Below are 25,947 nucleotides of genomic sequence, written 5' to 3'. Positions count from 1 at the left end.
TCGTACAGAAAATAAATTTTTAAATTAAAAATTTAATTATTTCATTTTTGGTAGAAAATTGGTCTTTCTCAGTTAAAAATCTAACTATTTCGTTGAAATTTTATCTTTTTTAGTTGAAAATTCAACTATTTCGTTTAAAATTAATTAGTTAATTGAAAACTCGTATGTTTTGTCGGAAAATTAATATTCTTGGTTGAAAATATAATTACTTGTTTGAAAGTTAAAGTCCTTCATTACAAATTTATCTTTTTGATTTAAAATTAATCTATTCCAGTTGAAGATTCACCATTTTTAGTTGAAAATTCTTCAATTTTGTTTAAAATTTGTTGTTTTTTTTTTCGTACAGAAAATAAATTTTTAAATTAAAAATTTAATTATTTCATTTTTGGTAGAAAATTGGTCTTTCTCAGTTAAAAATCTAACTATTTCGTTGAAATTTTTTCTGTTTTAGTTGAAAATTCAACTATTTCGTTTAAAATTAATTAATATATTGAAAACTCGTATTTTTTGTCGGAAAATTAATATTCTTGGTTGAAAATGAAATTACTTGTTTAAAAGTTAAAGTCTTTCATTACAAATTTATCTTTTTGATTCAAAATTAATCTATTCCAGTTGAAGATTCATCATTTTAGTTGAAAATTCTTCACTTTGGTTGAAAATTTTTGTTGTTGTGGAAAATTAATATTTTCAAACGAAAATTGAACTATTTCGCTGAAAAAATCGTAATTTTTAGTTAAAAATTGAACTATTTCATTGAATAGTTCTTGTGCGTAAATTATTCTTGTTTCAAAATTCTTCTCTTCGGTTGAAATTCAAGTGTTCGTATTTTTTGTTAGAAAATTAATCGTCTTGTGAGAAAATTAATCTTCTTGTTTAAAAATTCCTCTTTTTGGTTAAAATTTCAAATGTTTCAGTTAAATATTTATAATTTTAGTTAAAAATTCGTAGTTTTCGTTGAAAATTTGTTGTTATTTTTTTATGCAAAATTAATACTTTTAAATGAAAATTTAACTATTCCATTTCTTGTTGAAAATTGAGCTTCTTCAGTTAAAAATTCAACTATTTCGTTGAAAATTTATTATTTTGTTGAAAAGTTGTATTTTTTGGTGGAAACTTAATCTTCTTGTTTAAAATTTTATCTTTTGGATTTAAAATTCATATATTCCAGTTTAAGATTCCGCATTTTAGTTGAAAATTCAACACTTTGGTTGAAAATTTGTTATTATTCTTAGGTGGAAAATTATTATTTTTAAATGAAAATGAAATTAATTGATGATAAATTAATAAATAGTTGAATGAACTATTCCGTTGAAAATTTGTCTTTTTTTAGTTAAAAATTCAACTATTTCGTTGAAAATTCATTACTTTGGTTGACATTTTTTTTCTGGAAATATAATTTTTTTAACTGAACATTGAAATATTCCATTTTTGGTTGAATATTGTTATTTTTTATTTAAAAATTCAACTATTTGGTTGAAAATTCATGTGTGTTGTTGAAAAATCTTCTTTTTTGGTATAAAATTAATCTTGTTATTTGTAAATGTAATATTGTTTTTGAAAAGTTAATTTTATCGAAATATTCACTGAATTTTAATTATAAGAAGATAAAATAAAAACTTCATAGCATTATTATTTTGCAATATTTTCGAACTATATAGTTTTTTTCAAAGCTTTCTGTAATTAAAAATATCAAATGAATCGCTAGAAAATTAAAAAAGACATTATTTAAAATTAGTTTGCAAGACTTTAAATGATTGTTTACTATAAAAAATTATATTTGAAAAAAACGTGAGATATCTGGAAAAATCCAGGAATTGGCAGGGAATTTTTTTCCAGGATTTGAATAAACACCCTGTGTGATCTCCTAATTTAATTTTACAGATTACACTGTCAGCAACCTTCCTTTGGACCAGCTTGCTGTTTAGCGAAGCGCTGGTTGTCCTCACAGTTGTTGGACGACTCTCATTTTCCTGATATTGTCGTGGAACTGCTTCTAGCTTCGATATATTTAACCCCGGATCCTTACAAACCAGCCCAAATGCCACAAGTCGCATTTTTCAGATTATTGGAATTGTTTGCTCGGTCTCACTGGAGTTCCGACCCTGTCATTGTCAATTTCAACAACGAAATGACTCGTAAGTTAATTAATAAAATCAATTTAAGTTTATTCAGTGGTGTCGCCAGGGTACTTTTTTTGAAGGCCTAGCAGCGCCAAACGCCACTTTTTTTATAATGCGAAAAATCCACACTTTAAATTACTAAGATTTCAAGCCGAAATATAATGAATTTTCAATCAAATAGTTCAATTTTCAACAACAAAAAAATAATTTAAAAAAAAAATTAATTCTCAACAAAACAGTTGCATTAAGAGCCACATAGATGAACTTTTCAGTAAAAAGGACGAGGTTTACAAATAATAAATGAAGATATAACCAAATAGTATTATTTTCAAGCCAAAAAGACCAATTTTTTCAAAAAATGTTACTTTTCCAACCAAGAAAAATTTTCAACCAAGAAGGATGACTTTTTTATTATAAAAGATCAATTTTAATGCCCAAAGGAAGCGCTTTTAACAGCATAGTTAAATTTTCTATAAAAAATTATTAACAAGTCTCGTTTTTAAGAAAACAGTGGACTTTTAATTAGAAAGAAGAATTTTAAACAATATAGTTGAATTTTTCAACAAAAAATTTGAATTTTCAACAAACAAGAATAATTTTCTACCCGAAAAGACGAGTTTTTAACAAAATATATAAAATTTTTACTCAATAATTGAATTTTTAACTTATACAATATACAGAATAAGGTTTCAACGAAAAATGGAATTGTAAAATTTTCAGATAAAAACACTGATACAAAAATAACTTTAAAGACAAAAATAAAACTATTTTTAAACGACGTAGGTAAATTTTCAATCAAAAAGATGAATTTTCGATCAAGAAGATTAATGTTCTGCCAAAAAAGACGAATTTCGAACAAAATGCATGAATTTTTTGACAAGTGTGTTTCATTTTAAAGCCAAAAAGACAAATTATAAACAAAAAAACTGAATTTTAACCCAAAAATACGATTTTTTAATCAAAAAGTTTAGTTAAAAAAAAAAAAGATTTTTTTACAAAGTAGTTCAAGTTTAAAACAAATAATCGATATTTCAACCAAAAAAGATCAATTTTCAACCAAGAAAATTTAATTTCTATGAAGAAAGACGAATTTTCGACCAATTAAAGAGATGAACCTTTGGCTACAAAATTAATTTTTAATAAAGTATTTGATTTTTTTGATAAAAAATGTTACTTTTTAATAATATAGTTGTATTTTCAACAAAATACTTAAATTTGCAACCAAAAAATAGTGTTTTTATTCAAATGAGGTGAATTCCGAACTAAAAATATAATAGTAGCCGTTTCAATAAAAAAATTACTTTTTCCAAATAATGCGTCCCTTGAAATTTTTGCATTTAATTTATTCTCTATGGTCTTTTATATCTGCTAAACTTACTTGAAACCCATTAAAATATTGCAAATTAATTCTTTATGGTTAAAAATGTTAAATTTGTCTTTTTTTATAGAAAATTCGTCCTTTTGCATTGAAAATTCATCTTCTTTGGTTGAAAATTTATCTCTGATTAAAAATTAAACTATTTTGTTGTAAATTCCTCTCTTTTAATAAACAGTTAAACTATTTTCTTGTAAATGCAACCGTTTCGTTAAATTTTTTTAAATTAAAATTTAACTATTTGGTTGAAAATTTATCTTTCTTGGTCGAAAATTATTCATTTTGTAGGAAATTTAAGTTTTCATGATCATAATTAACTGCGTGCTAAAAAATAAGTTTCTTTGGCTTGAAGATTTAACTATTTGGATGAAAATAAAACTGTTTTTGATTGAAATTCTATTTTTGTTTAAAAATTCAACCTTTTGGTTGAAGATTCTTCTGTATAGGTTGAAAATTCATCTTTTATGATAGAAAAGTCATTTTTTTAATGGAAAATTTTTCCACGGGTTGGAAATTAATCAATATAATTGAAAATTCGTCACTTTGGTTAAAAAATGAGCTACTTTGCTGAAAATTCGGGTTTTCTTTGCCTTAAAATTAATTTTATTTTACTGAAAATTCAACTATTCCAGTTGAGACTTTAACTATTTTCTTAATTAAAAAAAAAATAATTTCTTTAAACTAAAAATGTATTTATTTCAGATGAATATTTGATTATTCTAATTAAAAATGCATATTTTTTATTGAATTTAAGTTTTTTCAATTCAAAATTTAACTATTCAATTCTTGGTTGAAAATTCATCTTTTTGGTTGAAACATCAACTACTCGTACTATTTTTCCTTTTTTTTTCATTGGCTGAAAATTATTTTGTTTACTGAAAGTTTAATTATTTCAGTTGAAAGTTCAACTATTTTGTTGAATATTACATCATTTTAATTCAAAATTCATCTTTTTAATTGAACATTAATTTTTTTCCCTAAAAATTTAGCTATTCAACTTTTGGCTGAAAAATTAGATTTTTTAGTTGAAAATTCGTCTTTTTTGGTCCAATTTAATCTTTTTGGTTGAAAAATCAATTTGTGTTTAAGGATGCATTATTTTTAATAAAATTGGAACTATTTCATTAAAAATTCTTGTATTTTGTTAAAAAATCATCTTTTTAGTTGGAAAATTAATCTTCTTGTTTGAAAATTCAGTTTTTTTTGTTGTTGTTAAAAATTCAAGTATTCCAGTTAAAGATTCATCATTTTACTTGAAAATTCATCAGTTTGGTTGAACATTCATTTTCTTACTGTTTGAATTTTAGGTTGCAAAATTATGTTTTTTTTTTGTTGAAAATTTGTGTTTTTTAGTAGACATTAAACTTTTTCGTTGAAAATTATTATTTCTGGATAAAAATTCAATTATTCCACTTGAAAATGTTTCATTTGAGTTAAAAATTCATCGCTTCATTTACAAATTTAACTAATTTTGGTCGAACTTTTTTTTTTAATTAAAAAATGTAACTATTCAATTTTTCGTTGAAAAATGATCTTTTTTAGTTAAAAAATGGTCTTTTTTGGTCAAAATTAATAGTTTTGGTTGAAAATTCAGTTATTCCAGTTAAAGATTCATCATTTTATTTGAAAATTCATCATTTTGGTCGAAAACTAATTTTTTTTTTACTGAAAATTTAACTATTCTATTCTTGGTTGTAAATTGATCTTTTTTAATTCAAAGTTTAGCTGTTTCACGGCACATTTTTTTTTTTAGTTGAAAATTCTTGTATTTTGTTGAAAAGTGGTCTTATTTCGTAGAAAGTTAATCTTCTTGTTTGAAAATTCATCATTTTGGTTGAAAATTCAAGTATTTCAGTTAAATATTCATCATTTTAGTTGAAAATTCAACTATTTCCGTTGAGGATTCATTATTTTAATTGAAAATTCATTATTTTTGTTGAAAATTTTACTATTTTGTGCAAAATTGGTTGATTATGTGGCCGAAAAATTTAATTATTCCAGTTAATGATTAATAATTTGAGTTGAAAGTTCCAATTTTTTGTTGAAATTCCATTTTTTTAACTTTTAAATGATATAGTTGAATATTCCATTATTTTAGTTGCAAATTCATCACTTTGATTGAAAATTTAACTTTTTTGTTTAAAATTCATCTCTTCCAAGTGCAAGATTCATCTTTTTAGATAAAAAATTCATCACTTTGGTTAAAAACTCTCCCTTCTTAGTTAGAAATTCAACTGATTTCTTAAAAATTGATTTTTTTTATTTGAAACTTCAACAATTTGGTTAAGAATTCATGTATTTTGTTTAAAAAAATATTTTTTGTAGAAAATTAATCTTTTTGGTTTAAAATACAACTTCTTGGTTAAAAATTCATCTATCTTGTTGAAAATTTATCTTATTCGGAATGAAAATTAATTTTCTTGGTTGACAATTTAACTCTTTTGTTAATTTTTTGTTTGTAGATTCATCATTTTATTTGAAAATTTATATCTTTGTTCGAAAGTAAGCTATTTTTATGAAAATTCGTTTTTTTCATTGGATGACACTTATTTTTTTACTGAATGTTTTAACTATTCCAGTTGAAATTTTCTGTTGAAAGTTCAGCTATTTTGTAGAATATTTGTATTTTTTATGGTTACAATTTTTTTATCGTAACATATAACTATTCCAGTTGAATATTCCATCATTTTAATTAAAAATTCATCTTTTTGATTGAACATTAATTTTTTTTACCTAAAAATGTAGCTATTCAACTTTTGGCTAAAAAATTATATTTTTTAGTTGAAAATTCGTCTTTTTTGGACGAAATTTAATCTTTTTGGTTAAAAATTCAATTTTTGTTTAAGGATGCATTATTTTTAATTAAATTTGGACTATTTAGTTGAAAATTCTTGTATCTGTTGAAAAATCATCTTTTTAGTTAGAAAATTAATCTTGTTGTTTAAAAATTCAGTTTTTTTTTGTTTTTGTTAAAAATTCAAGTATTCCAGTTAAATATTCATCATTTTATTTGAAAATTGATTAGTTTGGTTGAACATTAATTTTCTTACTGTTTGAATTTTAGGTTACAAAATTATCTTATTCTGTTGAAAATTTGTCTTTTTTTAGTAGAGATTAAACTTTTTGGTTGAAAATTATTATTTCTGGATAAAAATTCAATTATTCTAGTAAATATTCATCATTTGAGTTTAAAATTCACCTTTTCGGTTTAAAATTCAATTACATATTCCACTTGAACATTTATTATTTGAGTTAAAAATTCATCGCATTATTTAAAAATTTAAATAATTTTGGTCGAACATTTAAAAAAAAATAAAAATGTAACTATTCAATTTTTCGTTGAAAGATTATCTTTTTAATTAAAAATTGGTATTTTTTGGTAAAAATTAATATTTTTGGTTGAAAATTCAGTTATTCCATTTAAAGATTCATAATTTTAGTTGAAATTTCATTAGTTTGGATCAACATTAATTTTCTTACTGTTTGAATTTTAGGTTTTTTGAAAATTATTATTTCTGGATGAAAATTCAATTATTCTAGTAAATATTCATCATTTGAGTTAAAAATTCACCTTTTCGGTTTAGAATTAAATTATTCCACTTGAAAATTTATCATTTGAGTTAAAAATTTATCGCTTTTTAAAAAAATTTAACTAATTTTGGTCGAAAATTTATTGTTTTAAAATTAAAAAGGTAACTATTAAATTTTTCGTTGAAAAATTATCTTTTTTTAGTTAAAAATTGGTCTTTTTTAAGTAGAAATAAATATTTTTGGTTGAAAATTCAGTTATTCCAGATAAATATTCATCGTTTCAGTTGAAATACATCAGTTTGATTGAAAACTAATTTTTTATTGAAAATTTAACTATTCCATTCTTGGTTGAAAAGTGATCTTCTTTAGTTCAAAATTTAACTGTTTTATGACCATTTTTTTTAGTTGAAAATTCTTGTATATTGTTGGAAAGTGGTCTTTTTCGTAGAAAGTTAATCCTCTTGTTTGGAAATTTATCATTTTGGTTGAAAATTCAAGTATTTCAGTTGAGGATTCATCATTTTAATTGAAGATTCATCATTTTGGTTGAAAATTTTACTATTTTGTGGAAAATTGGTTGATTTTGTATGTAAAAAATTCAATTATTCCAGTTAAAGATTAATAATTTGAGTTGAAAGTTTAAGTTTTGTTTTTGTTGAAAATTCATCTTTCAATGTTTGGTTGAAACGTAATTTTTTTTTCTCCTTGCAAATTCATATATTTTGTTGAAGCTTTATTTGTTCTTTTATCGAAAATTAATCTCTTCCAAGTGGAAGATTCACCTTTTCAGTTAAAAAGGTATCACTGTCTTTGAAAATGTAACTATTTTTTTTAAACTTAGTTTTTTTGTTGCAAATTATTTCTTTTAGCCACAAATGTGATTATTCCATTTGGAAATTCCTACATTTTAGTTGGAAATTTGAATGTTTGTTATAGAAATTAATCTTCTGGATTTAAAATTATCTTTTTGGTTGAAAACTCATGAGTTTGATTCAAAACTAATTTGTTTTAATTGGAAATTTAGCTATTCAATTTTTTGTTGAAATTGTATCTTTTTGAGTTCAAAATTTAAATATTTGGTTGAAACTTTGTCCTTTTCACTTGAAAATTCAACAATTTCGTTTATAAATTCATGTATATTGTGCATAAATCGCATTTCTTGGTAGAATATTATTCTTTCTATTTGAAAACTAATTTTTTTTCTCGAAAATTTATTTTCTTTCTTTTAAAATTCAAGTATTCCAGTTAAATATTCATAATTTTAGTTGAAAATTAATCGATTTATTTGACAATAAAATAAAAGATCAAATATTTTGCAAAAAAGTCATCTTTTCGGTTTAAAATTCAACTATTCCAGTTAAATAATCATCGTAATTAGTTAAAATTTCCTCTTTTTAGTTAAAACTAGAACCACTTGATTGAAAGTTAAATTTTTTTGTAAAAAAATTAATCTTTTTAGTTGAAAATCCAAGTATTCCTGTTAAATAATCATCATTTTAGATGATAATTTATCATTTTGGTTGCAAATTGTTTTTGTTGGGAAATCATTTTTTTTCAATTAAAATTTAACTATTCCATTTTTGGTTAAAAATTGGTATTTTTTAGTTAAAAAACAAACTATTTTGTCGAAAATTTCACCATCCGTTGAAAATTCATGTATTTTGTGGAAAAATCTTACTTTTTGCTAGAAAATTAATCTTACTGTTCGAAAATTCATCTTTTTGGGTTAAACTTCAGCTATTCCAGTTGAAGATTCATTATTATAGTTAAAAATTTATAACTAACGTTAAAAATATGTTTTGTTTTCTGTGGAAAATTAACTTTTTAAACTGAAAATTAAACTATTCTGTTTTTGGATATAAATATATATTTTTAAATTAAAAATGCAATTATTTGGTTGGATGTTTTTGAGTTGAAAATCCGGATATTTGGTTGAGAATTCAAATGTTTTCTCATCTTTTCGGTTTAAAATTCAACTATTCCAGTTGAAGATTCATCAATTTGTTGGAAAATTTAACTATTAAATTTTTTTTTGAGAATTGATCTTTTTTTAGTTGAAAATTCATGTGTTTTGCTAAATTTTTTCTCTGCATTAATCTTCTTGATTAAAAATTCATCTATTTTGTTGAAAATTCATAAGTTTTTTTGAAATTTAATTTATTAACTGCAAATGGAACGATTCCACTTTTGGTTGAAAATTGACATTTTTTACTTCAAAATTCAAATGTTGTGTTGAAAATTAATTTTCCTGTTTGAAAATTCACGGCTTTGTTGAAAATTAATAGTAATCGAGTTAAATAATCATCATTACTAGTTTAAAATTCCTCTTTTTTAAAAAATAAAACGGCTCGGTTGAAATTGAATTCTTTTTCAAAATATTCATCCTTTTGGTGGAAAATTCAAGTATTCCAGTTAAATAAGCAACTTTTTTAGATGAAAATTTATCATTGTGATGAATTTTTTATGGAAAATTAGTTTTTTTAAATGAAAATTTAACTGTTCCATTTTTGGTTAAAACCTGGTATCTTTTAGTTCAGAAATAAAATATTTTTGTTGAAAATTGGTATTTTTTAGTTGAAAATTTCACTATTTCGATAAAAACTCATGTATTTTGTGGAAAAATTTTATTCTTTGCTTCCTGTTCGATAATTTCATTTTTTTGGATTGAAAATTCAAGTATTCCAGTTAAATATTCATAATTTTAGTTGAAAATAATAATTTTTTTGTTTAAAAATAAAACTTCTTGGTTGAAAGTTAAACTCTTTTGTTAAAAATGCATCTTTCTGGTTTAAAATTCATCTATTCCAAGTGAAAACTCATCATTTTTGTTGAAAATTCAACTATTTTGTTGAAAATTAATATTTTAAGTTAAAAATTTAACTACTTGGTTGTGAATTCACGGTTGTTGTTGAAAAATCTTTTCTTTTTTTTTTTAAAACTAATCTTTTTTGTTGATAATTCAAACTATTGAGTAAAAAATTCATCTATCTTGTTGAAAATGCAATATTTTTAGTTAAAAGTTAAGAATTTTAAGCGTTTTAAATCGAATTTAATATTATGATATTAATTTTACCTAAATCTGCACTGACTTTTAAACATAACAAGACAAGATAAAAACTTGTTTGAATTATTATTCCAATTCATGGACTTTAGAAAGAAATTCAATAAATAATTAATTATGTTTATTATTATTTAATTATTCAGTTCGTCGATAGTCATAAAATATTGAAGAATATCTTGTAGTATAATTTGCCAAAGCTTTCTAAATTAATCATTAATTGAATTCCTAGAAATTAAAAAAAAAAATTTTTATAATGAAATCGCGAAACTTTATACATTCTCGAGTCCATTATTTAAAAAATGATACCTGGAAAAAATCTTGAAATACCTGGAAAAAATCTGGAATTGTCAAAAAATTTTTTCCCAGAAGTGATGCTTTTAGTTAAAAAAATGTAATATTATTTAAATAAATTTTGTATTTACAGGCGAACAAGTTGTGGCGGTTGAAAATTTGTTTGGAACTTCACGCGAAAGTTTACCACCTTTATTTATATCGACTCCCTACGATCAGCAAAGTTCCATCTGGACGAAAAACGCACCAACTCTTGTAATTCTGAATCGCGTGTGTCTAATTGCGAAGGAATCTTTAAAACTGATAGAGGCGCAAGTCCTCAATTCTGTCCTGGACTACAAAATGCTCTTCCGACCACCGCTCAGCGAATACGACTGTTTGATACATCTGAAGTCGATCTACAATCCAAGAAAATACGAAGCCGTCGAAGTGGATGATAATGAGCCCATCGTTAACTGGCATCCTTTCAAGTATCATTCGGAACACAGAATACCGGTCGTTGGCTTCAATCCAGTCCAGTTGTATTTAAATGAATTGAGGGTGAGTACGAAATAAATTTTTGCATTAATAATACTAATAATAATAAGAATAATAATAATAATAATAATAATCTTCAAATTTTTCTCTGCGAAGTGAAATTTTCGCTTTTGACATGTTTGTTTTTATCTCAAAGTGAAAACAACTTTTTTAATTCCACTGTTATGTTAAAAATTGGCCTTTTTTAAAATTAAAAATTCAACTATTTTGGTAAAATATTCTTTCTTATGGTTGATAAGTAAACTATATTCTTGAAAATTATGTTTTTTTCTAATTAAAAAATACATTTTTTTTACGTCTTTCTTAGACGAAAAATCATGTATTTTGTTAAAATTGCAACGTTTTATATATTATATTAAGATTCTTCCTTGAAAAAAAAGTTCAAAACCGTTTTATTGAAAAATCGTCTTTTTGGGTTAAAAATTCTACTATTTTGGTAACAAATTCTTTCCTGTGGTTAAAAAGTAAACTAAATTCTTGAAAATTCTCTTTTTTTCTTAGATGAAAAATCATGTATTTGGTTCAAATTGCACTGTTTTGGAAAACAAATCTTTTCTCTGGTTGAAAATTAAACTATATTCTTAAGAATTCTTTGTTTTTTTTATAATTAAAAATTAATTTTTTTTACTGAATTCGTATTTTGTAGAAAATCAATATGCTTTGTAGGAAATTATATAATTTGGTTGAAAAGTTTTTTTTTTGTTTTTTAAAGTTCCACTGTTATGTTGAAAATTGGCCTTTTTTGTTAAAAATTCTACTATTTTGGTAACAAATTCTTTCCCGTGGTTAAAAAGTAAACTAATTTCTTAAAAATTCTCTCTTTTCTGATTAAACAAATATTTTTAACTGCAAATTTCATTATTTAATTTTTGGTAATAATTTGTCTTTCCTAGATGAAGAATTATGTATTTTATTAAAATTGAACTTTTTTATATTATATTAAGATTCTTGCTTGAAAAGAAAGTTCAAAACAGTTTTATTGAAGATTCGTAGGAAATTATATAATTTCGTTAAAGTCTTTTTTTTTGTAAAAAATTCCACTGTTATGTTAAAAATTTGCCTTTTTTATTAAAAATTCTACTATTTAGACCAAATATTTTTTCTTGTGGTTGAAGAGTAAACTATATTCTTGAAAATTAGATTTTTTCTCATAAAAAAATTTTTTTTTCAACTGAAAATTTCACTATTTAATTTTTGGTAATAATTTGCCTTTCTTAGATGAAAAATTATGTATTTTGTTAAAATTCAACTTTTCTATAGTATATTAAGATTCTTGCTTGAAATTTCATGATTTTGGTTGGATAATCAACAATTTTGTGAAAAAATCTACTTTGTAGGAAATTCACAAGTTTTCTTAAAAACTCTTTTTTTTGCTTAAAATTCCACTGTTTTGTTGAATATTCATCTTTTTGGATACAAAATTCAAATAATTTGGTAAACTATTATTTATATTCTTAAAAATTTGCCTTTTTTAATTAAAATTTAATTTTTTCAGATGCAAATTTAATTTTTGGTTAAAAATTGTCTTCCTTTTTTTCAACTGAAAGTCTAACTTTAATTTTTGGTAAAAAATTGTCTTTCTTAGATCATCATTTTTTGTAGTAAATTAGGGTTCTTGCTTGAAAAGTCATGTATTTTGTTAAAAACTCGTCATTTTTTAGAAAATTAATGTACTCTGTAGGATATGATATAATTTCGTTAAAAGGTCTTTTTAGTTGGTGTTTAAAGTTCCGCTGTTATGTTAAAAATTTGCTTTTTTTATTAAAAATTCAACTATTTGGGTAAAATTTTCTTTCTTCTGATTGAAAAGTAAACTATATTGTTGAAAATTAACTTTTTTCTAATTAAAAAATAAACTTTTTTAACGAAAAATTTAACTATTTAGTTTTTGTTAATAATTTGTCTTTTTCATATGAAAAATCATGTGTTTTGTTGAAATTTCACTTTTTTCAAAGAATTTCAAAACATTTTTGTTAAAAATTCGTCTTTTTGTGTCAAAAATAAACTATCTGGGTCGAAAATTCTTTTCTCTGATTGAGAATTAATTTATATTCTTGAAAATTCGCTTTTTTAAATTAAAAATTAATTTCTTCAGCTGCAAATTTAACTTTTATTTTTGGTGAAAAATTGTCTTTTTGTTTGCTGAAAAATCATGTATTTTGTATAAATATAATTTTTTGTTTAGTGAATTAAGATTCTTGCTTGAAAATTTATGTCTTTTATCAAAAATTCGTCTTTTTGTAGAAAATTAATCTGCTTTGGAGGAAATTATTTAATTTTGTTGAAAAGTTTTTTTTTTTGTTATTTAAAATTCCCCTGTTATGTTGAAAATTGGCCTTTTTTGTTAAAAATTCCACTATTTTGGTAACAAATTCTTTCCTGTGTTAAAAAGTAAGCTAAATTCTTAAAAATTCTCTCTTTTCTGATTAAACAAATATTTTTAGCTGCAAATTTCATTATTTAATTTTTGGTAATAATTTGTCTTTCCTAGATGAAGAATTATGTATTTTGTTAAAATTGTACTTTTTTATAGTATTTTAAGATTTTTGCATGAAAATTCATGATTATGGTTAGAAAATCAACTATTTTGTGAAAAAATAATCTATTTTGAAGGAAATTCACTAATTTTCTTAAAAACTCTTTTTTTTAATTTTTATTATTAATTTATTATTCATTTTTATTTTTTATTATTAAAAATTCAACTACTTTGGTAAACTATTAGTTTCTCTGATTAAAAATTCAAATATATGCCTGAAAATTTGTTTTTTAAATTAAAAAATAATTTTAAACTGAAAATCAACTTTTTCATTTTTAGTACAAATTTGTCTTTCTCTGATTATCATTTTTTTTGTAGTAAATTAAGATTTGTGCTTGAAAAGAAAGTTCAAAACAGTTTTGTTGAAATCTCGTCTTTTTGGGTTAAAATTTTACTATTTTTGTAAACAATTATTTTCTCTGGTTGACAAAAAGTCCCTTTTTTTCTAAGTAAAAATTATTTTTTTTTTTTTAATGAGAACTTCATTATTCAATTCTTGGTAATAATTTTTCTTTCTTAAATGATAAATCATATATTTTGTTTGATTTTCATTTTATTTTATAGTAAATTAGGATTCTTGCTTGAATATTCATATATTTTGTTCAAAATTCGTCTTTTTGTAGAACATTAATCTTTTCTTCAAATTAAACTATTTGTTCGAAAATGTATGTATTTTGTTAAATTATATAATTTGGTTAAAAAGTCATTTTTTTATTCAAAGTACAACTGTTTTCTCTGGTTGAAAATCTAAGTTGAATTTAGTTTTTGTTTTGTAGAAAATTTAGATTCATGTTTGAAAATCCATTTTTTTTAAACTTGAAAATAGACATTTTTTGTTGTAAGAAATGAGTTTTTGTTATTGAAAATGTAACTATTTTATTTTTGATTAAAAATGTATCTTTTTTAGCCACTTAGTTGAACATTCATTTTCTGCTAGAATATAGTTGACTTCAGTTCAAAATGGTTTGTTTGAAAATTTAACAATATTCTTAAAAATTTGTCTATTTAATAAAAATTAATATTTAAAATTCATATATTTTGTTAAAAACTCACCTTGATTGGTATTATATAATTGTCCTATTTTTAAATATAACCTTTTTGGATTGTATCACTATCTTTTTTCATTGAAAATTCATTATTTTAATTTAAAATTCATCTCTTTAGTTAAAAATTCGTCTTTTTAACAAGAAATTTCATTTTTTAATTTGATAATGTAACTATTTAATTTTTAGTTCAAATCTATCTTTTTTTAAAATGAAAATTCGACTTTTTCGCTGGAAAATTAATCATTGTTGAAAATTCAAGATTTCGGTTGAAAAATTAACTACTTTGTGAGCAAATAATCTCGTTTGTAGAAAATTCAACAATTTTGTCACAGTAATTTTTTTGGTTGAAAATTTATTGATTTTTTGATAATTCATGTATCTTGATAAAAAAACTCAACTATTTGATTAAAAATTAATGTATTTTGGTGAAAACTTGGAAATGAATAATTTTAGATTTAAATTATCGAATGATCTTTTACTTAAGCGCCTCAAAAATATTTAACATTTCAAATCCAACTAAAAAAAAAAAATTTTTTAATTGAAAGAAATAAAATTGTGCAATTTTGTGAATATGAATAATAATTCTAAATGGAGTCTTATAAATTAAACTATTTGAATTTTAAAAACTGCCATTTACAATAAAAATAGATCAAAATTGAACTATCTGAATTAACAATTCGAACGTTTTTAGTTTTTAAATGATTAAAATTTACTTAAAATAATTGAAATTTTGAAGGGTTTGATAAAATGGTTTTAATATCACAATTATTGATGATAAAGTTTGTTTTCGGTTTTAAATGAAGATCGGATTTTTATTTTTTCTAGTTAAGAAAACTTTTCTAGTCAATTTTAGTGTTCATTTTTTTTATGTAACAATAATTTAAACTTCTGGGATTTCAAATAGTCTATTTTTAATCGCTTCGAATTGAAACTGTTTTCAAATCAAAAGTTTTGCGTTTTGAATGCTTTTAATCAGAAAAAATAAAAATTGCAATACCTTTAAATCTTATAGTCCAGTTTTCAACATTCGCATCAATTCATAATAAAATCGTTTAATTTAGAACGCTTTGAGTTAGAAATTATAGAATTTAAGTTCCTTTATAATGAAATTATCATTTTTTAAATTTAGTTCAATTTTAAATGCTTTTATTTAGAAATGACACAAGTTATTATTAATTTTTATCCCATTTTAAATATTGTAAATTATTGTTTGTTTAAAATTTTTTAATTCCAGAAAAACTATAGCGAATTCGCTCTCTTCTTTCACGACACATATGGAGGAGAAGTCATCGGTGTACTTTTAAAACCTTCAGTTTTGGAACCTAAAGCAGATATTAAAGTTGCTAATTTCCACCGCCGTAGATTAAATTGTGAGGGTCAACTTGTTTTGGATACATCAACGATGATCGAGAATTTCTACATAATTGGGAAAGAAATTATTTCAGGAATAGAAGTCCAATCGAAAAGGATATCTTCAACCTAAAAAATATAAGTATATAAACCTACATGAATCTTTGTACAAAGTTATTTTATTACCCTAAACCTTCTTTTCCAATAAAAGAATACTATTTTAAAACAATTTTTTCCTTAAAATTTTTAGTTCTATTTATAATAAACGAATCTTGTTGACGTGAAGCTCATAAAAATATTGCAAATCATCGAGAGATTTTTGAATAATTAATTCAAATGTAAACCTGCTTCTGAATTCTCTTTTAATTCGTTTAATTTATTAATGAAAAAAAACTTGGTTTTATTTTTTAGATTCTTTAGAATCAATTTCAATTCTACTAAATTCTATTGAATTATTTAAAATTCTTCTGAATTCAATTGATTTTTAATTTGTGAATTCACTTGATTTCTTCTGAATTAACTTGTATTCTCCTGAATTCGTAAAATTCATTTTTTTATTTATTCCTTGCATTCTTTGGAACTAAATTGAATTCTTGTCATTTACTTTGATTCTTTCGATTTTTTTTCACTTTTCAATTGTTTAGAATTCTTTTAATATCTCCTGAATTAATTTCAATTTTACTGAATTCAATTGCATTTCTTAATTCTTCGGATTTTTTGGAATCGTTTGCATTTTTATGACTTTACTTTAATTCTTCTGACTGAATTGCATTTTTCAACTGTTAGGAATATTAAAGTCAGTTAAATTATTTAATTCCCTTTGACTCTCTCGAATTTAATTTTTGAATTCGCTTGAATTTCTCTTAATTCTTTTCAATTCACCTTAATTATTCTGAATTTATTTTAATTCTACTTGAATCTTTTCAATATTTGTGAATTCATTTGATTTCACCTAGATTTCTTTGTACTCTCTTAAATAATTGTAATTAGATTGAATTTTTGTTACTTCCTTGGATTTTTTCGATTTTTCTGAACAGTGTATCTATTCTTTTGAATCAATTTGAATCAATTTGAATCAATTTGAATCAATTAAAAATCTCCCTAATACCCCTGAATTTTATTCAAGTCCACTGAATTCAATTGAATTCTTCTGATTAACATGATTTATTTAATTATTGGGATTCCCTTGAATTCTTTAGAATTCATCAGTATTTTTAAATTAATTTAAATTCTTCTCGAAGAATTTTAAAGAACTGAATTTCTAAGGATATTTTTTAACTCTTCTGAACCGATTTTAATTTGGCTAAAATCAATTGAATTTTCGTCAAGCGTTTGGGTTCTTTGGAATTTGTCTAAATTCACGTAAATTTTTATTTTTAAATTCAATTTTATTTAATGATTTTTTAGTATTTTCTTGAACTCACTTGAGTTTTTATGAACTCACTTAAATTCTACTAAATTGAACTTGATTTTTTTTAAATTTTTTGCGAATAGGCTTGAATTTTTTTTCATTTTCTGGATTAACGGACTTCAAACGAATTTAATTAATTCTTTGGATTCTCTTGAATTCACATTAATTCTTCTGAATTAAATGTTTTTAACTGTTTAGATTCATTTTTAGTGCATTTGAATTCTTTTAATTTTTTCAAATTGAATTGAATTTTGGTTAATTTTTTCGATTTTAATATACTAGGATTCCTGTTAACTTTTACAAATTTAAAAAAATTGCGAATTGACTTGAATTTCTCCGAATTTTTTTTATTCTTTTGAATTATTTTTTTCCTTTTAGATTTCTTGAAATCCATTAAAATACTTTTGAATTTTTGCTAATTTACTTGAATTTTTGTTAATTCTTTGGAATTTTTCTTTGACGATTTCTTTTTTTAATTCTTTTGAATTTTTGTCCTTTTTAACTTGATTTCAAATTTTTTGTTGGTTAATTCATTTCAATTTTTGTTAATTCTTTGGATCCTTATTCACTGGAATTCTCGTAAACTTTTTCAGTAACAACTTTTATTAATTCTTTGGATTCCTGTTCACCGTAATTTTTATGAAATTCTGTAAATTAAAAAAATGCTAATTGATTTGAATTATTTTGAATTCCTTTTATTCTTTTTAAGTTCTTAAATTCAGATTCACACCAATTAGAATTTTTTTTAATGTACATACATTATTTTTTTAATTGGGTGGATCCATGAAATAAACTTATATTCTTTTGAATTTTTGTTAATCCTTTGGTTTCTTATTCATTTGAGTTCCTGTGAACTTTTGTCATTTTTTTTTTAATTTCGCGAATTTTCTTTATATTCTTTTGAATTTTCTTTTATGTTTGAATTCAAATGTACCTAAATTATTTTTTAATTGGGTGGATCCATGAAATGCACTTGTATTCTTTTGAATTTTTGTTAAATCTTTGGATTCTTATGCACTGGAATTCTTGAAACTTCTGTAAAATTAAAAAAAAAGGCAATTGACCTTAATTTCTTCAAATTCTTTTTATTCTTTTGAATTCCATTTAGTCTTTTTTAAAAGCTTGAATTCAGATGTACACTTGATTTTTTAAAAAAGTTTTGTTAACTCACTTGAATTTTTGTTCATTATTTTGATTCTTATTCATTGGAATTCTTGTGAACTTTCGTAATTAAAAAAAAGTTTGCAAATTTATTTTATTTATTTTTTATTTCTGGAATTTACGTATACATCACTCAAAATTTTTTTATTGAGTGTATCCATTGATTTCACTTAGTTAAAACATTTTGTCTTTGATTCGATTACATATTTGTTATTCTTTGGACTCTTTTTCACTGGAATTCTTGTGAACTTTTTGATTACATTTTTTCAATATTTTAAAATCTCTTTTATTTTATTTAAATTCTTTTGAATTTTCTATTCTATTATGTATATTTTAATTCCGATGTAAATATATTTTTTTATTTCTGTGGTACACTAATCCAAAATTTTTAATTAGATGGATCCATGGAGTGCACTTGATTTTTTTTAAAATTTAAAAATGTTTTCGCATTTACTTAAATTTCTTTAAATTCTTTTTTTTTTATTCTGTAATTAGGATGCACATCATTTTTTAAATTAGGGGATTCTATTGAATACACTTGAATTCTTTTGAATTTTTCCGAATTCACTTGAATATTTGTAAGTTCTTTGGATTCTTATTCACTGGAATTCTCATGAACTTTTTGATTAATTTTTTTTATGTTTTTGAATCTATTTCATTTTGTTTAAGTTCTTTCGAATTTTCTATTCTATTCTGTATGTATGAATTCAGATGTACATAATTTTTTTTTATTTGGGCGTTTCCATGAAATGCATTTGAATTCTTTTGAATTTATGTTAATTCTTTGGATTCTTATTCACTGAAATTCTTGTGAACTCCTGTAAATTAAAAAAAAATTGTAATTTTCTTGAATTTCTTTATATTCTTTTGAATTCTTTTAAGTTCTTTTCAATCCTTTTAATTGTTTTTATTCTGTTTTGAATACCGTAACTAAGATGTATATCTTTTTTTTTTAATTAGGCGGCTGTATTGAATACACTTGAATTCTTTTGAATTTTTCTAAATTCACTTCAATATTTGTTCATTCTTTGCATTCTTATTCACTGGAATTCTCGTGAACTTTTTTATAAAAATTTTTAATGTGTTTGAATCTATGTCATTTTGTTTAAATTGTTTTGAAATTTCTATTCTATTTTGGATATTTGAATTCAGATGTACATCAATTCTGTTTTTAATTCGGTGGATCCATAAAATGCACTTTAATTCTTTTGCATTTTTGTTAATTCTTTGGATTCTTATTCACTGGAATTCTTGTGAACTTCTGTAAATTAAAAAAAAAAATGCTAATTGACTGGCATTTCTTTAAATTCTTTTTAGTCTTTTTCAAATTCTTATATTCGGATGTACACCAATCAAATCTTTTAATTGCGTGGAGTAATTGAGTAGATTAAATGAATGCACTTAATTTAAATTTTTGTTTGTTAATTCTTTGGATTGTTATTCACTGAAATTCTTGCGAACTTTTGTGATGTTTGCGAGTTTATTTGATTTTCTTTCAATTCTTTTGAATTTTTTATTCTTTTTTTTTTAATTTCCTGTAAACTTCTGTGATCTTTTTTTTCTAATTTTGCGAATCTACTTGAAATTCTTTTGTACTCTTTTGAATTCTTGAATTCCGACACACACAAAAACCCTATAAAAAAAATAAAAAATAAAAGCAGATTCAGCCCTGTTTCTCTGAAAACTAAATAAATAAATTAGTTAAACGTAATCCGAATCCATTACAAAATAAATTTCTCTCGGAACAAAAAAATCACGCGATCTTAAGGAAAATTAAACTTTATTCACATACGATTCCATCTCAAGAAAAATGGTATTTTCTTCCAGGAAAATATAAAATGAAATGCAGGCAGTGTCTACTTCTAAAAAATGTTCCTCTCTGCGTGAATAAAAAATTCCTGTTAAAAGAACTGGGGGAGTAACATCAATTATCTTGATATTACCTTTTTGAAAATAACGAGAGGACCTGAGATCTAAGTTTTAAAACAAAAACACATGGTATTTCGTAACGACTTTTTTTTTCTTTACTTGCTAAGCGCGTGACACAATGACGTATTTACAAGGATTTTCTGCCAAAGCGTCGCATCCAACTCTCTTCGAGTTAGTCTTTAAATAACAAATGAATGATACAGCTGATTAATTACGAATTAAAAAGTAAAACCAATCACAGTTTACGTGTATACAGAGTAAAAGTTAAGAGCTTTCGAAAAGGGGCTCTTGGACGTCAGAATTGACGGCATCCTTACTAAAACAATTCTTCTTTATGTACACAAATCGATAATAGTTAATTAATAATTAGTCTTAAAACGAACCACAAATCAAGATACCGAATCCAACAAGATCTCCAGAGAACTTTTCTCTTTTCTCAATCAACTTTGAGGAGGCTTCACTCATTTCGATTAAATCCTCCCCCCCTCTCTCCAAAAAAAAATTATCGAGAAAATTTTAAATGATTAATTGAGAGTAACAAACTAATAATTACTCTCTTGAGATCAGTGGTGGAATTTTAGTATCAGAGACATTTTTGTCGGTCGCCAAGACGCACTCTTAGAATAATATTAAATCAATGATTCATTGCATTCGAGTGACTGTAATAATAGGGTGGTCCAAATTTTTTCTTCAATTTTCTTGCATATTGCCCTTAAAATTTGTTAGAATCCACAAAAAAAGTTTTTTTCTAAAAAAAAAAAAAAGAAAAGATATTTAGAAATTTGTAGAAAGACATTTTGGAAAATTCTATACAGAATCGTCAATATTAGGCGAATTAAATTTAAACTCAACATTTATCTTCATAATTATCTACAGAATACGAATTAGGAATTGCTTTTGAAATAACTTTTTAAATAATAAATGAAAAATTTAGTTTTTCGAATTTTTAGCAGTGATTATATATTTTTTTCTCGGTTTTTTGAGTAATATTCAAATTTTTTTCCACTTTTCAGTTTGAGGGAGGTAATAATTAATAAAATTTAATAAACATTACAGTTATTTTCTGACATTTTTCACATTTTGTCAACTTTTAATTTTTTTTTATCATTTTGATTTACGAAATTTCGAGCAATTTCCAAAAACATTAATGATTTTAAGGCATTTAAAAAATTTCAAGCAGTTTTAAAGAATTTCGGAATATTTGCAAGTTTTTTATAGAACCTATAAAGTTTTAGGATATTTCAAGGAATTTTAAAGATTTTCTCATTTTTAATTTAAATGAATTTTTTTTTTAATTAAGAATTTTTCAGAAATTTCTAAAGATTTCAAGGGAATCGAAATATTTTATATTTATTTTAAATATACGAAAAAACATTCAATAGATTAACAAAATTTCAAAGATTCCTTGGATTCATTCGAATTTTTTAGGATTTTGTTTTTTTAATCGGCTTCAATTGTTAAGAATTATCTTAAATTTTCCTCAATTAATTTCAGGTTTACTAAATTCAACTGAATTTTCTAACTCTTTAGATTTTTTGAATCATTTGAATTTTTATGAATTAAATTCTTCAATTTAATATAATATTTGAATAAAATGCCAAAGAATTTATTCAGAGGCATTACAAAATCTAAAAGCATTTCCAAAGAATTTATTTGTTTATTTTAGAAAATTTTACAGATTTTAGGATATTTTAAGATTTCTAGGAATTTTAAAAAGATTATAACATATTTTATCAGATCTTCGAATATTTCAGTAATTTAAGGAACTTTCAAAGTTTTCAGTAAAGTTCTTTAATAGTAAGAAAATAAGAAAAGTTATAAGAGATTTCAAAGGAATGAAAATATTTTAATGTATCTTAAAGGATTCCAAAGAGAGTTTCAAGAAATTAAAAAAATGTCAAGAATTCCTAGAATTCTTTTGAATTTTTTTAACTTTTGAGGGTTTTATTATTTTTAATCCACCTAAATTCTTTACAATTTTCTTAAACTCTCCTAAAAAAAATTAATTTTACCAAACTCATTTGAATTTTTAGGAATTAAATTAAATTCTTCAATTTAATATAATATTTGAATAAAATGTCAAAGAATTTATTCACAGGCGTTACAAAATGTCAAGCATTTGCAAAGAATTAATTTTTTTATTTTAGAGAATTTGAAAAATTTTAGGATATTTAAAAAAATGGCTAGGAATTTAAAAAGGATTTTAACATATTTGATCAGATTTCCAAGGATTTCAGTAATTTAAGGAACTTTAAAAGTTTTCAGTAAAGTTTTTTAATAGTGAGAAAATAAGAAAAGTTTTAAGAGATTTCAAAGGAATCAAAATATTTTAGTGTATCTTAAAGGATTCCAAAGAAGGTTTCAAGAAATTAAAAAAATTTCAAGAATTCCTGAAAATATTTTGAATTTTTTCAACTTTTCAAAAGAATTAAACAAATTAACCAAATTTTAAAGAATTTTAAAGATTCTAGGATAAATATTTCAAGGAATTTCAAAAGATTTTAAACGACAGGAAATTAAGGGTATTTAAAACGATTTAGTTAGAAACAAATAATAAATATTAATTTAAACAAAAAGGTATTCAGTAATTACTTTAAAAAAATTGTAATTGAATATAATCCATATAGAAAATTTGAAGAATATTTCAAATATCTGTTTAATTTAATAAAAATCAATTTAAAAAAAGCAAGAAAATGTTTTTTTCTATCTAATATTTCTTTATTGTTTGTTCATAAAAAAAGCCAAAGCAAACTAATTCTTGGAGAAAAAACCGCAAATTTCTAGAAATTATCTGAGAGAAGATAGTTTTAAACAATCATAAATTGTTTAAACAATTGTTTCTTCACTCGAATTAATTATTAGCTGGCAACTAAAAAGTGGAAATTTTTTTTAATTACTTGTTTTAAATTTAATTTGTTATTGCCTCGCTCTAAACAAAAAATTGAAAAATTCGAAAAAAAACGCACCTTTTTAGCTTTATTCTGAAAGAAAATAGCTAAAAATAACAATAAATTGTTTCAAAAATTTACGTAAACATCTAATTATCAGTAGAAAGTAGTAGTTTATGTATTATAAACAATTTGCATTCTTTGAACTAAAAAAATCGTAATTAAGACCAAATACTCGCAAAATTCGATTTACGAGGGGAAACCTTCCTACAGTGGAAAGGTCAGTGGATAAAAATCAATTGAAAACATTAATATATGTAAAATAATTAATTTAATTTGAAAACTAGTGAGAAAAAAATGATAGATATTAATAAATTAAAATTGATTTGTTTTATTGATGCTCATAATTAATAATTATCCAATATATTTTGCATTATCCACTGTAAATCTCGCCTATTTTTCTGAAACCCTATAAAACAGAATTAAAAATTAATTTTTGATTTCTATTCTGTGGCTAATTGTAAAGAAAAATGATCGAGTTTCAACTCGATTTTTACGGCAAATACGTCTTAACTTTCATGGGGCTTGCGAAACTTCTAAATATCATTTTTTTTAGAAAAAAAAATGTTTTTTTGTGGATTCAAGCCAATTTTGGGTCGATACGAATGAAAATTAGGCAGAAAAAAAATTTCCAAAGCACTTTTGGACCATCCTACTGTAATAATCGTCGTAATAGTAATATTTTATTAATCGTCATTATCCTTAAACTTAGTGTCATTATAACTATGTATGTAAATCGAAGCTAATACACTTTGTTTCAGTTTCTGTTTCTTCAAACTTGCATCTCGTCTCGCCAGGGAGTTTATTATGTACAAACAACTCCCTGATTTAAAGTCTCGGTCACTGTTTTCTTGAAGATTTACAGATAACAATTCGGTTCACTTGTTCGAACCCGAGCTGCCAATTCCATTTAATTTTTAACGGCGCTTCAAATCGTGTCTCAATTTAAAAAAAAAAATTTTTAAAAAAAACAAAAAAGTGTTTTTTTCGCAGAGACTGGGAGGCCTTTTTTTTAGCGCCCATTCGTTTTTAAAAGGACAAGTAGAAAACATAATTACAACTCTTATAAGGTCTGGATTCACGGGTTACGGTTCTTTTTTTTTTTTTGGTTTACACTTTACCGCAAACCGAGCTTTGGGGAAATAAGAAAAATATGCAAAAGCACGATTGCTATAAAATCACATTTCTGCTGTCGCGATTCATTTTTCACACTTTTTCTTTTTCACACTTTTCTTTTTCACACTTTTCTTTTTCACACTTTTTTGTTCACAGTTTCGCTCCATTTGTATGCAATGCTCTCACTCTCTTAGTCAATTAATTCACAATTTGTGAAACACTGTTTTTTTCACTTTAGGGGGGAACCTGTTAACAGTGGATAATGCAAACCCAGAGTAAATAATTATTAATTAAGAGCACAAGCAAAAGAAAAATGAGGAAGATTTAATTTTAATTTATAAACACGTAGAGTGTCTTAAATTTTTATTAATTATTTTACATAGATTCGTATTTTTAATTAATAATTAACCACTTTAGGTTGCGTTATTCACTGTGGACAGGTTCCCGCTAAATGGAACATTTTCGTGTTTTATTGACAACAAAAAGGAAATTCAATTCCAAGGCTTGCTAGTTGTGAGTTGCAGAAAAAGATTTTTTTTTACTATTTCTAATTCATCAAACTCAGAACTCACAGAAGCAAAACCTGATACAAATAAGTTTCGGATAGGACATGGTGTCTACATTGTTGAAAAGTTTAATAAATGGTCAGCAAAATAATTGATTTTTGAACGGTCAAACGATATTCTATCGGTTATATCCGGAATGAATAATTTTTTGTTTTGTTTCTGAACAATCAGTAAAAAAAATATACATAAAAAGAACGTTTTTTTGGCAATTTCTGAACCCGGAAAACATTTTTTAGGTTCATCGGGTTAGGTAGAGATATTTGAATAAAATTTCAAGGGATTCCAGAGGATTTTAAAAGATTTTTGAGGAATTTCAACCGGGTTTCAAGGTTTTTTATAATATTTCAAAAAAGTTTAGTAACTTTCAAAAATTTTAAAGGCACTTAATAAAGAATTTTAATGAATTTATCAGGATAACAAAGGATTTCATCGAACTTCACAAATTTCAGGGAATTTCAAGAAATATCATCAGATTCGAATGTCATTTCAGGGGACTAATATTTTTAATATTTCAATGAAATTTAAAAGATTTAATTCACAAAAATTGAAGGATTTCAACGAATTTCCAAAATTTAAGAGATTTTTAAATATTTCAAAATATTTCTAAAGATTTTAAAACAATTCAATGATTTTAGAATATTTTTAAATATTCCCAAGAATGTCAATAGATTTCAAGAGATTTTAAAGATTTTAGGGTATTTTAAAGAGCTTTAAACAATGCCAAGGGATTTTATATAATTAAAATATAATTATTTTATATAATTAATCCGAATTTAAAATAATGAGGGATTTCCAACAAATTTCAAAGATTCCAAAATATTTCCAAATATTTAAAGGTATTTCCGCAAATTGTTAAAGAATTTAAAAGACAGGATATTTAAAAACATTCCAAGGAATTACAAGATTTTAAGAAATTTTAGGGAATTTAAAAATATTTCGAAGAATTTTCAAGGAATATCATCAGATTTA

General features: G+C 23.4%; 1 protein-coding gene across 1 annotated transcript in view; it reads left to right on the top strand.

Moving 5' to 3' along the window:
* Positions 1 to 16,002, top strand: part of LOC117171919 (nucleolar protein 6) — a 52,972-nt gene extending 36,970 nt beyond the window's left edge. Inside the window, exons 10-12 of the mRNA XM_033359576.1 lie at positions 1,882 to 2,135; positions 10,512 to 10,918; positions 15,732 to 16,002. Of these exons, the coding sequence (XP_033215467.1) occupies positions 1,882 to 2,135; positions 10,512 to 10,918; positions 15,732 to 15,980 (910 nt within the window). The 3' untranslated portion in view covers positions 15,981 to 16,002. The remainder of the gene's footprint in view (positions 1 to 1,881; positions 2,136 to 10,511; positions 10,919 to 15,731) is intronic.
* Positions 16,003 to 25,947: the final 9,945 nt, after the last annotated feature.

This window comes from Belonocnema kinseyi, chromosome 4 (assembly GCF_010883055.1).
Source record: "Belonocnema kinseyi isolate 2016_QV_RU_SX_M_011 chromosome 4, B_treatae_v1, whole genome shotgun sequence".
Classification (NCBI taxonomy): Eukaryota; Metazoa; Arthropoda; class Insecta; order Hymenoptera; family Cynipidae; genus Belonocnema; species Belonocnema kinseyi.
Note: the sequence above shows the minus strand (reverse complement) of the source record. Positions and strands in the feature narration are given on the sequence as shown.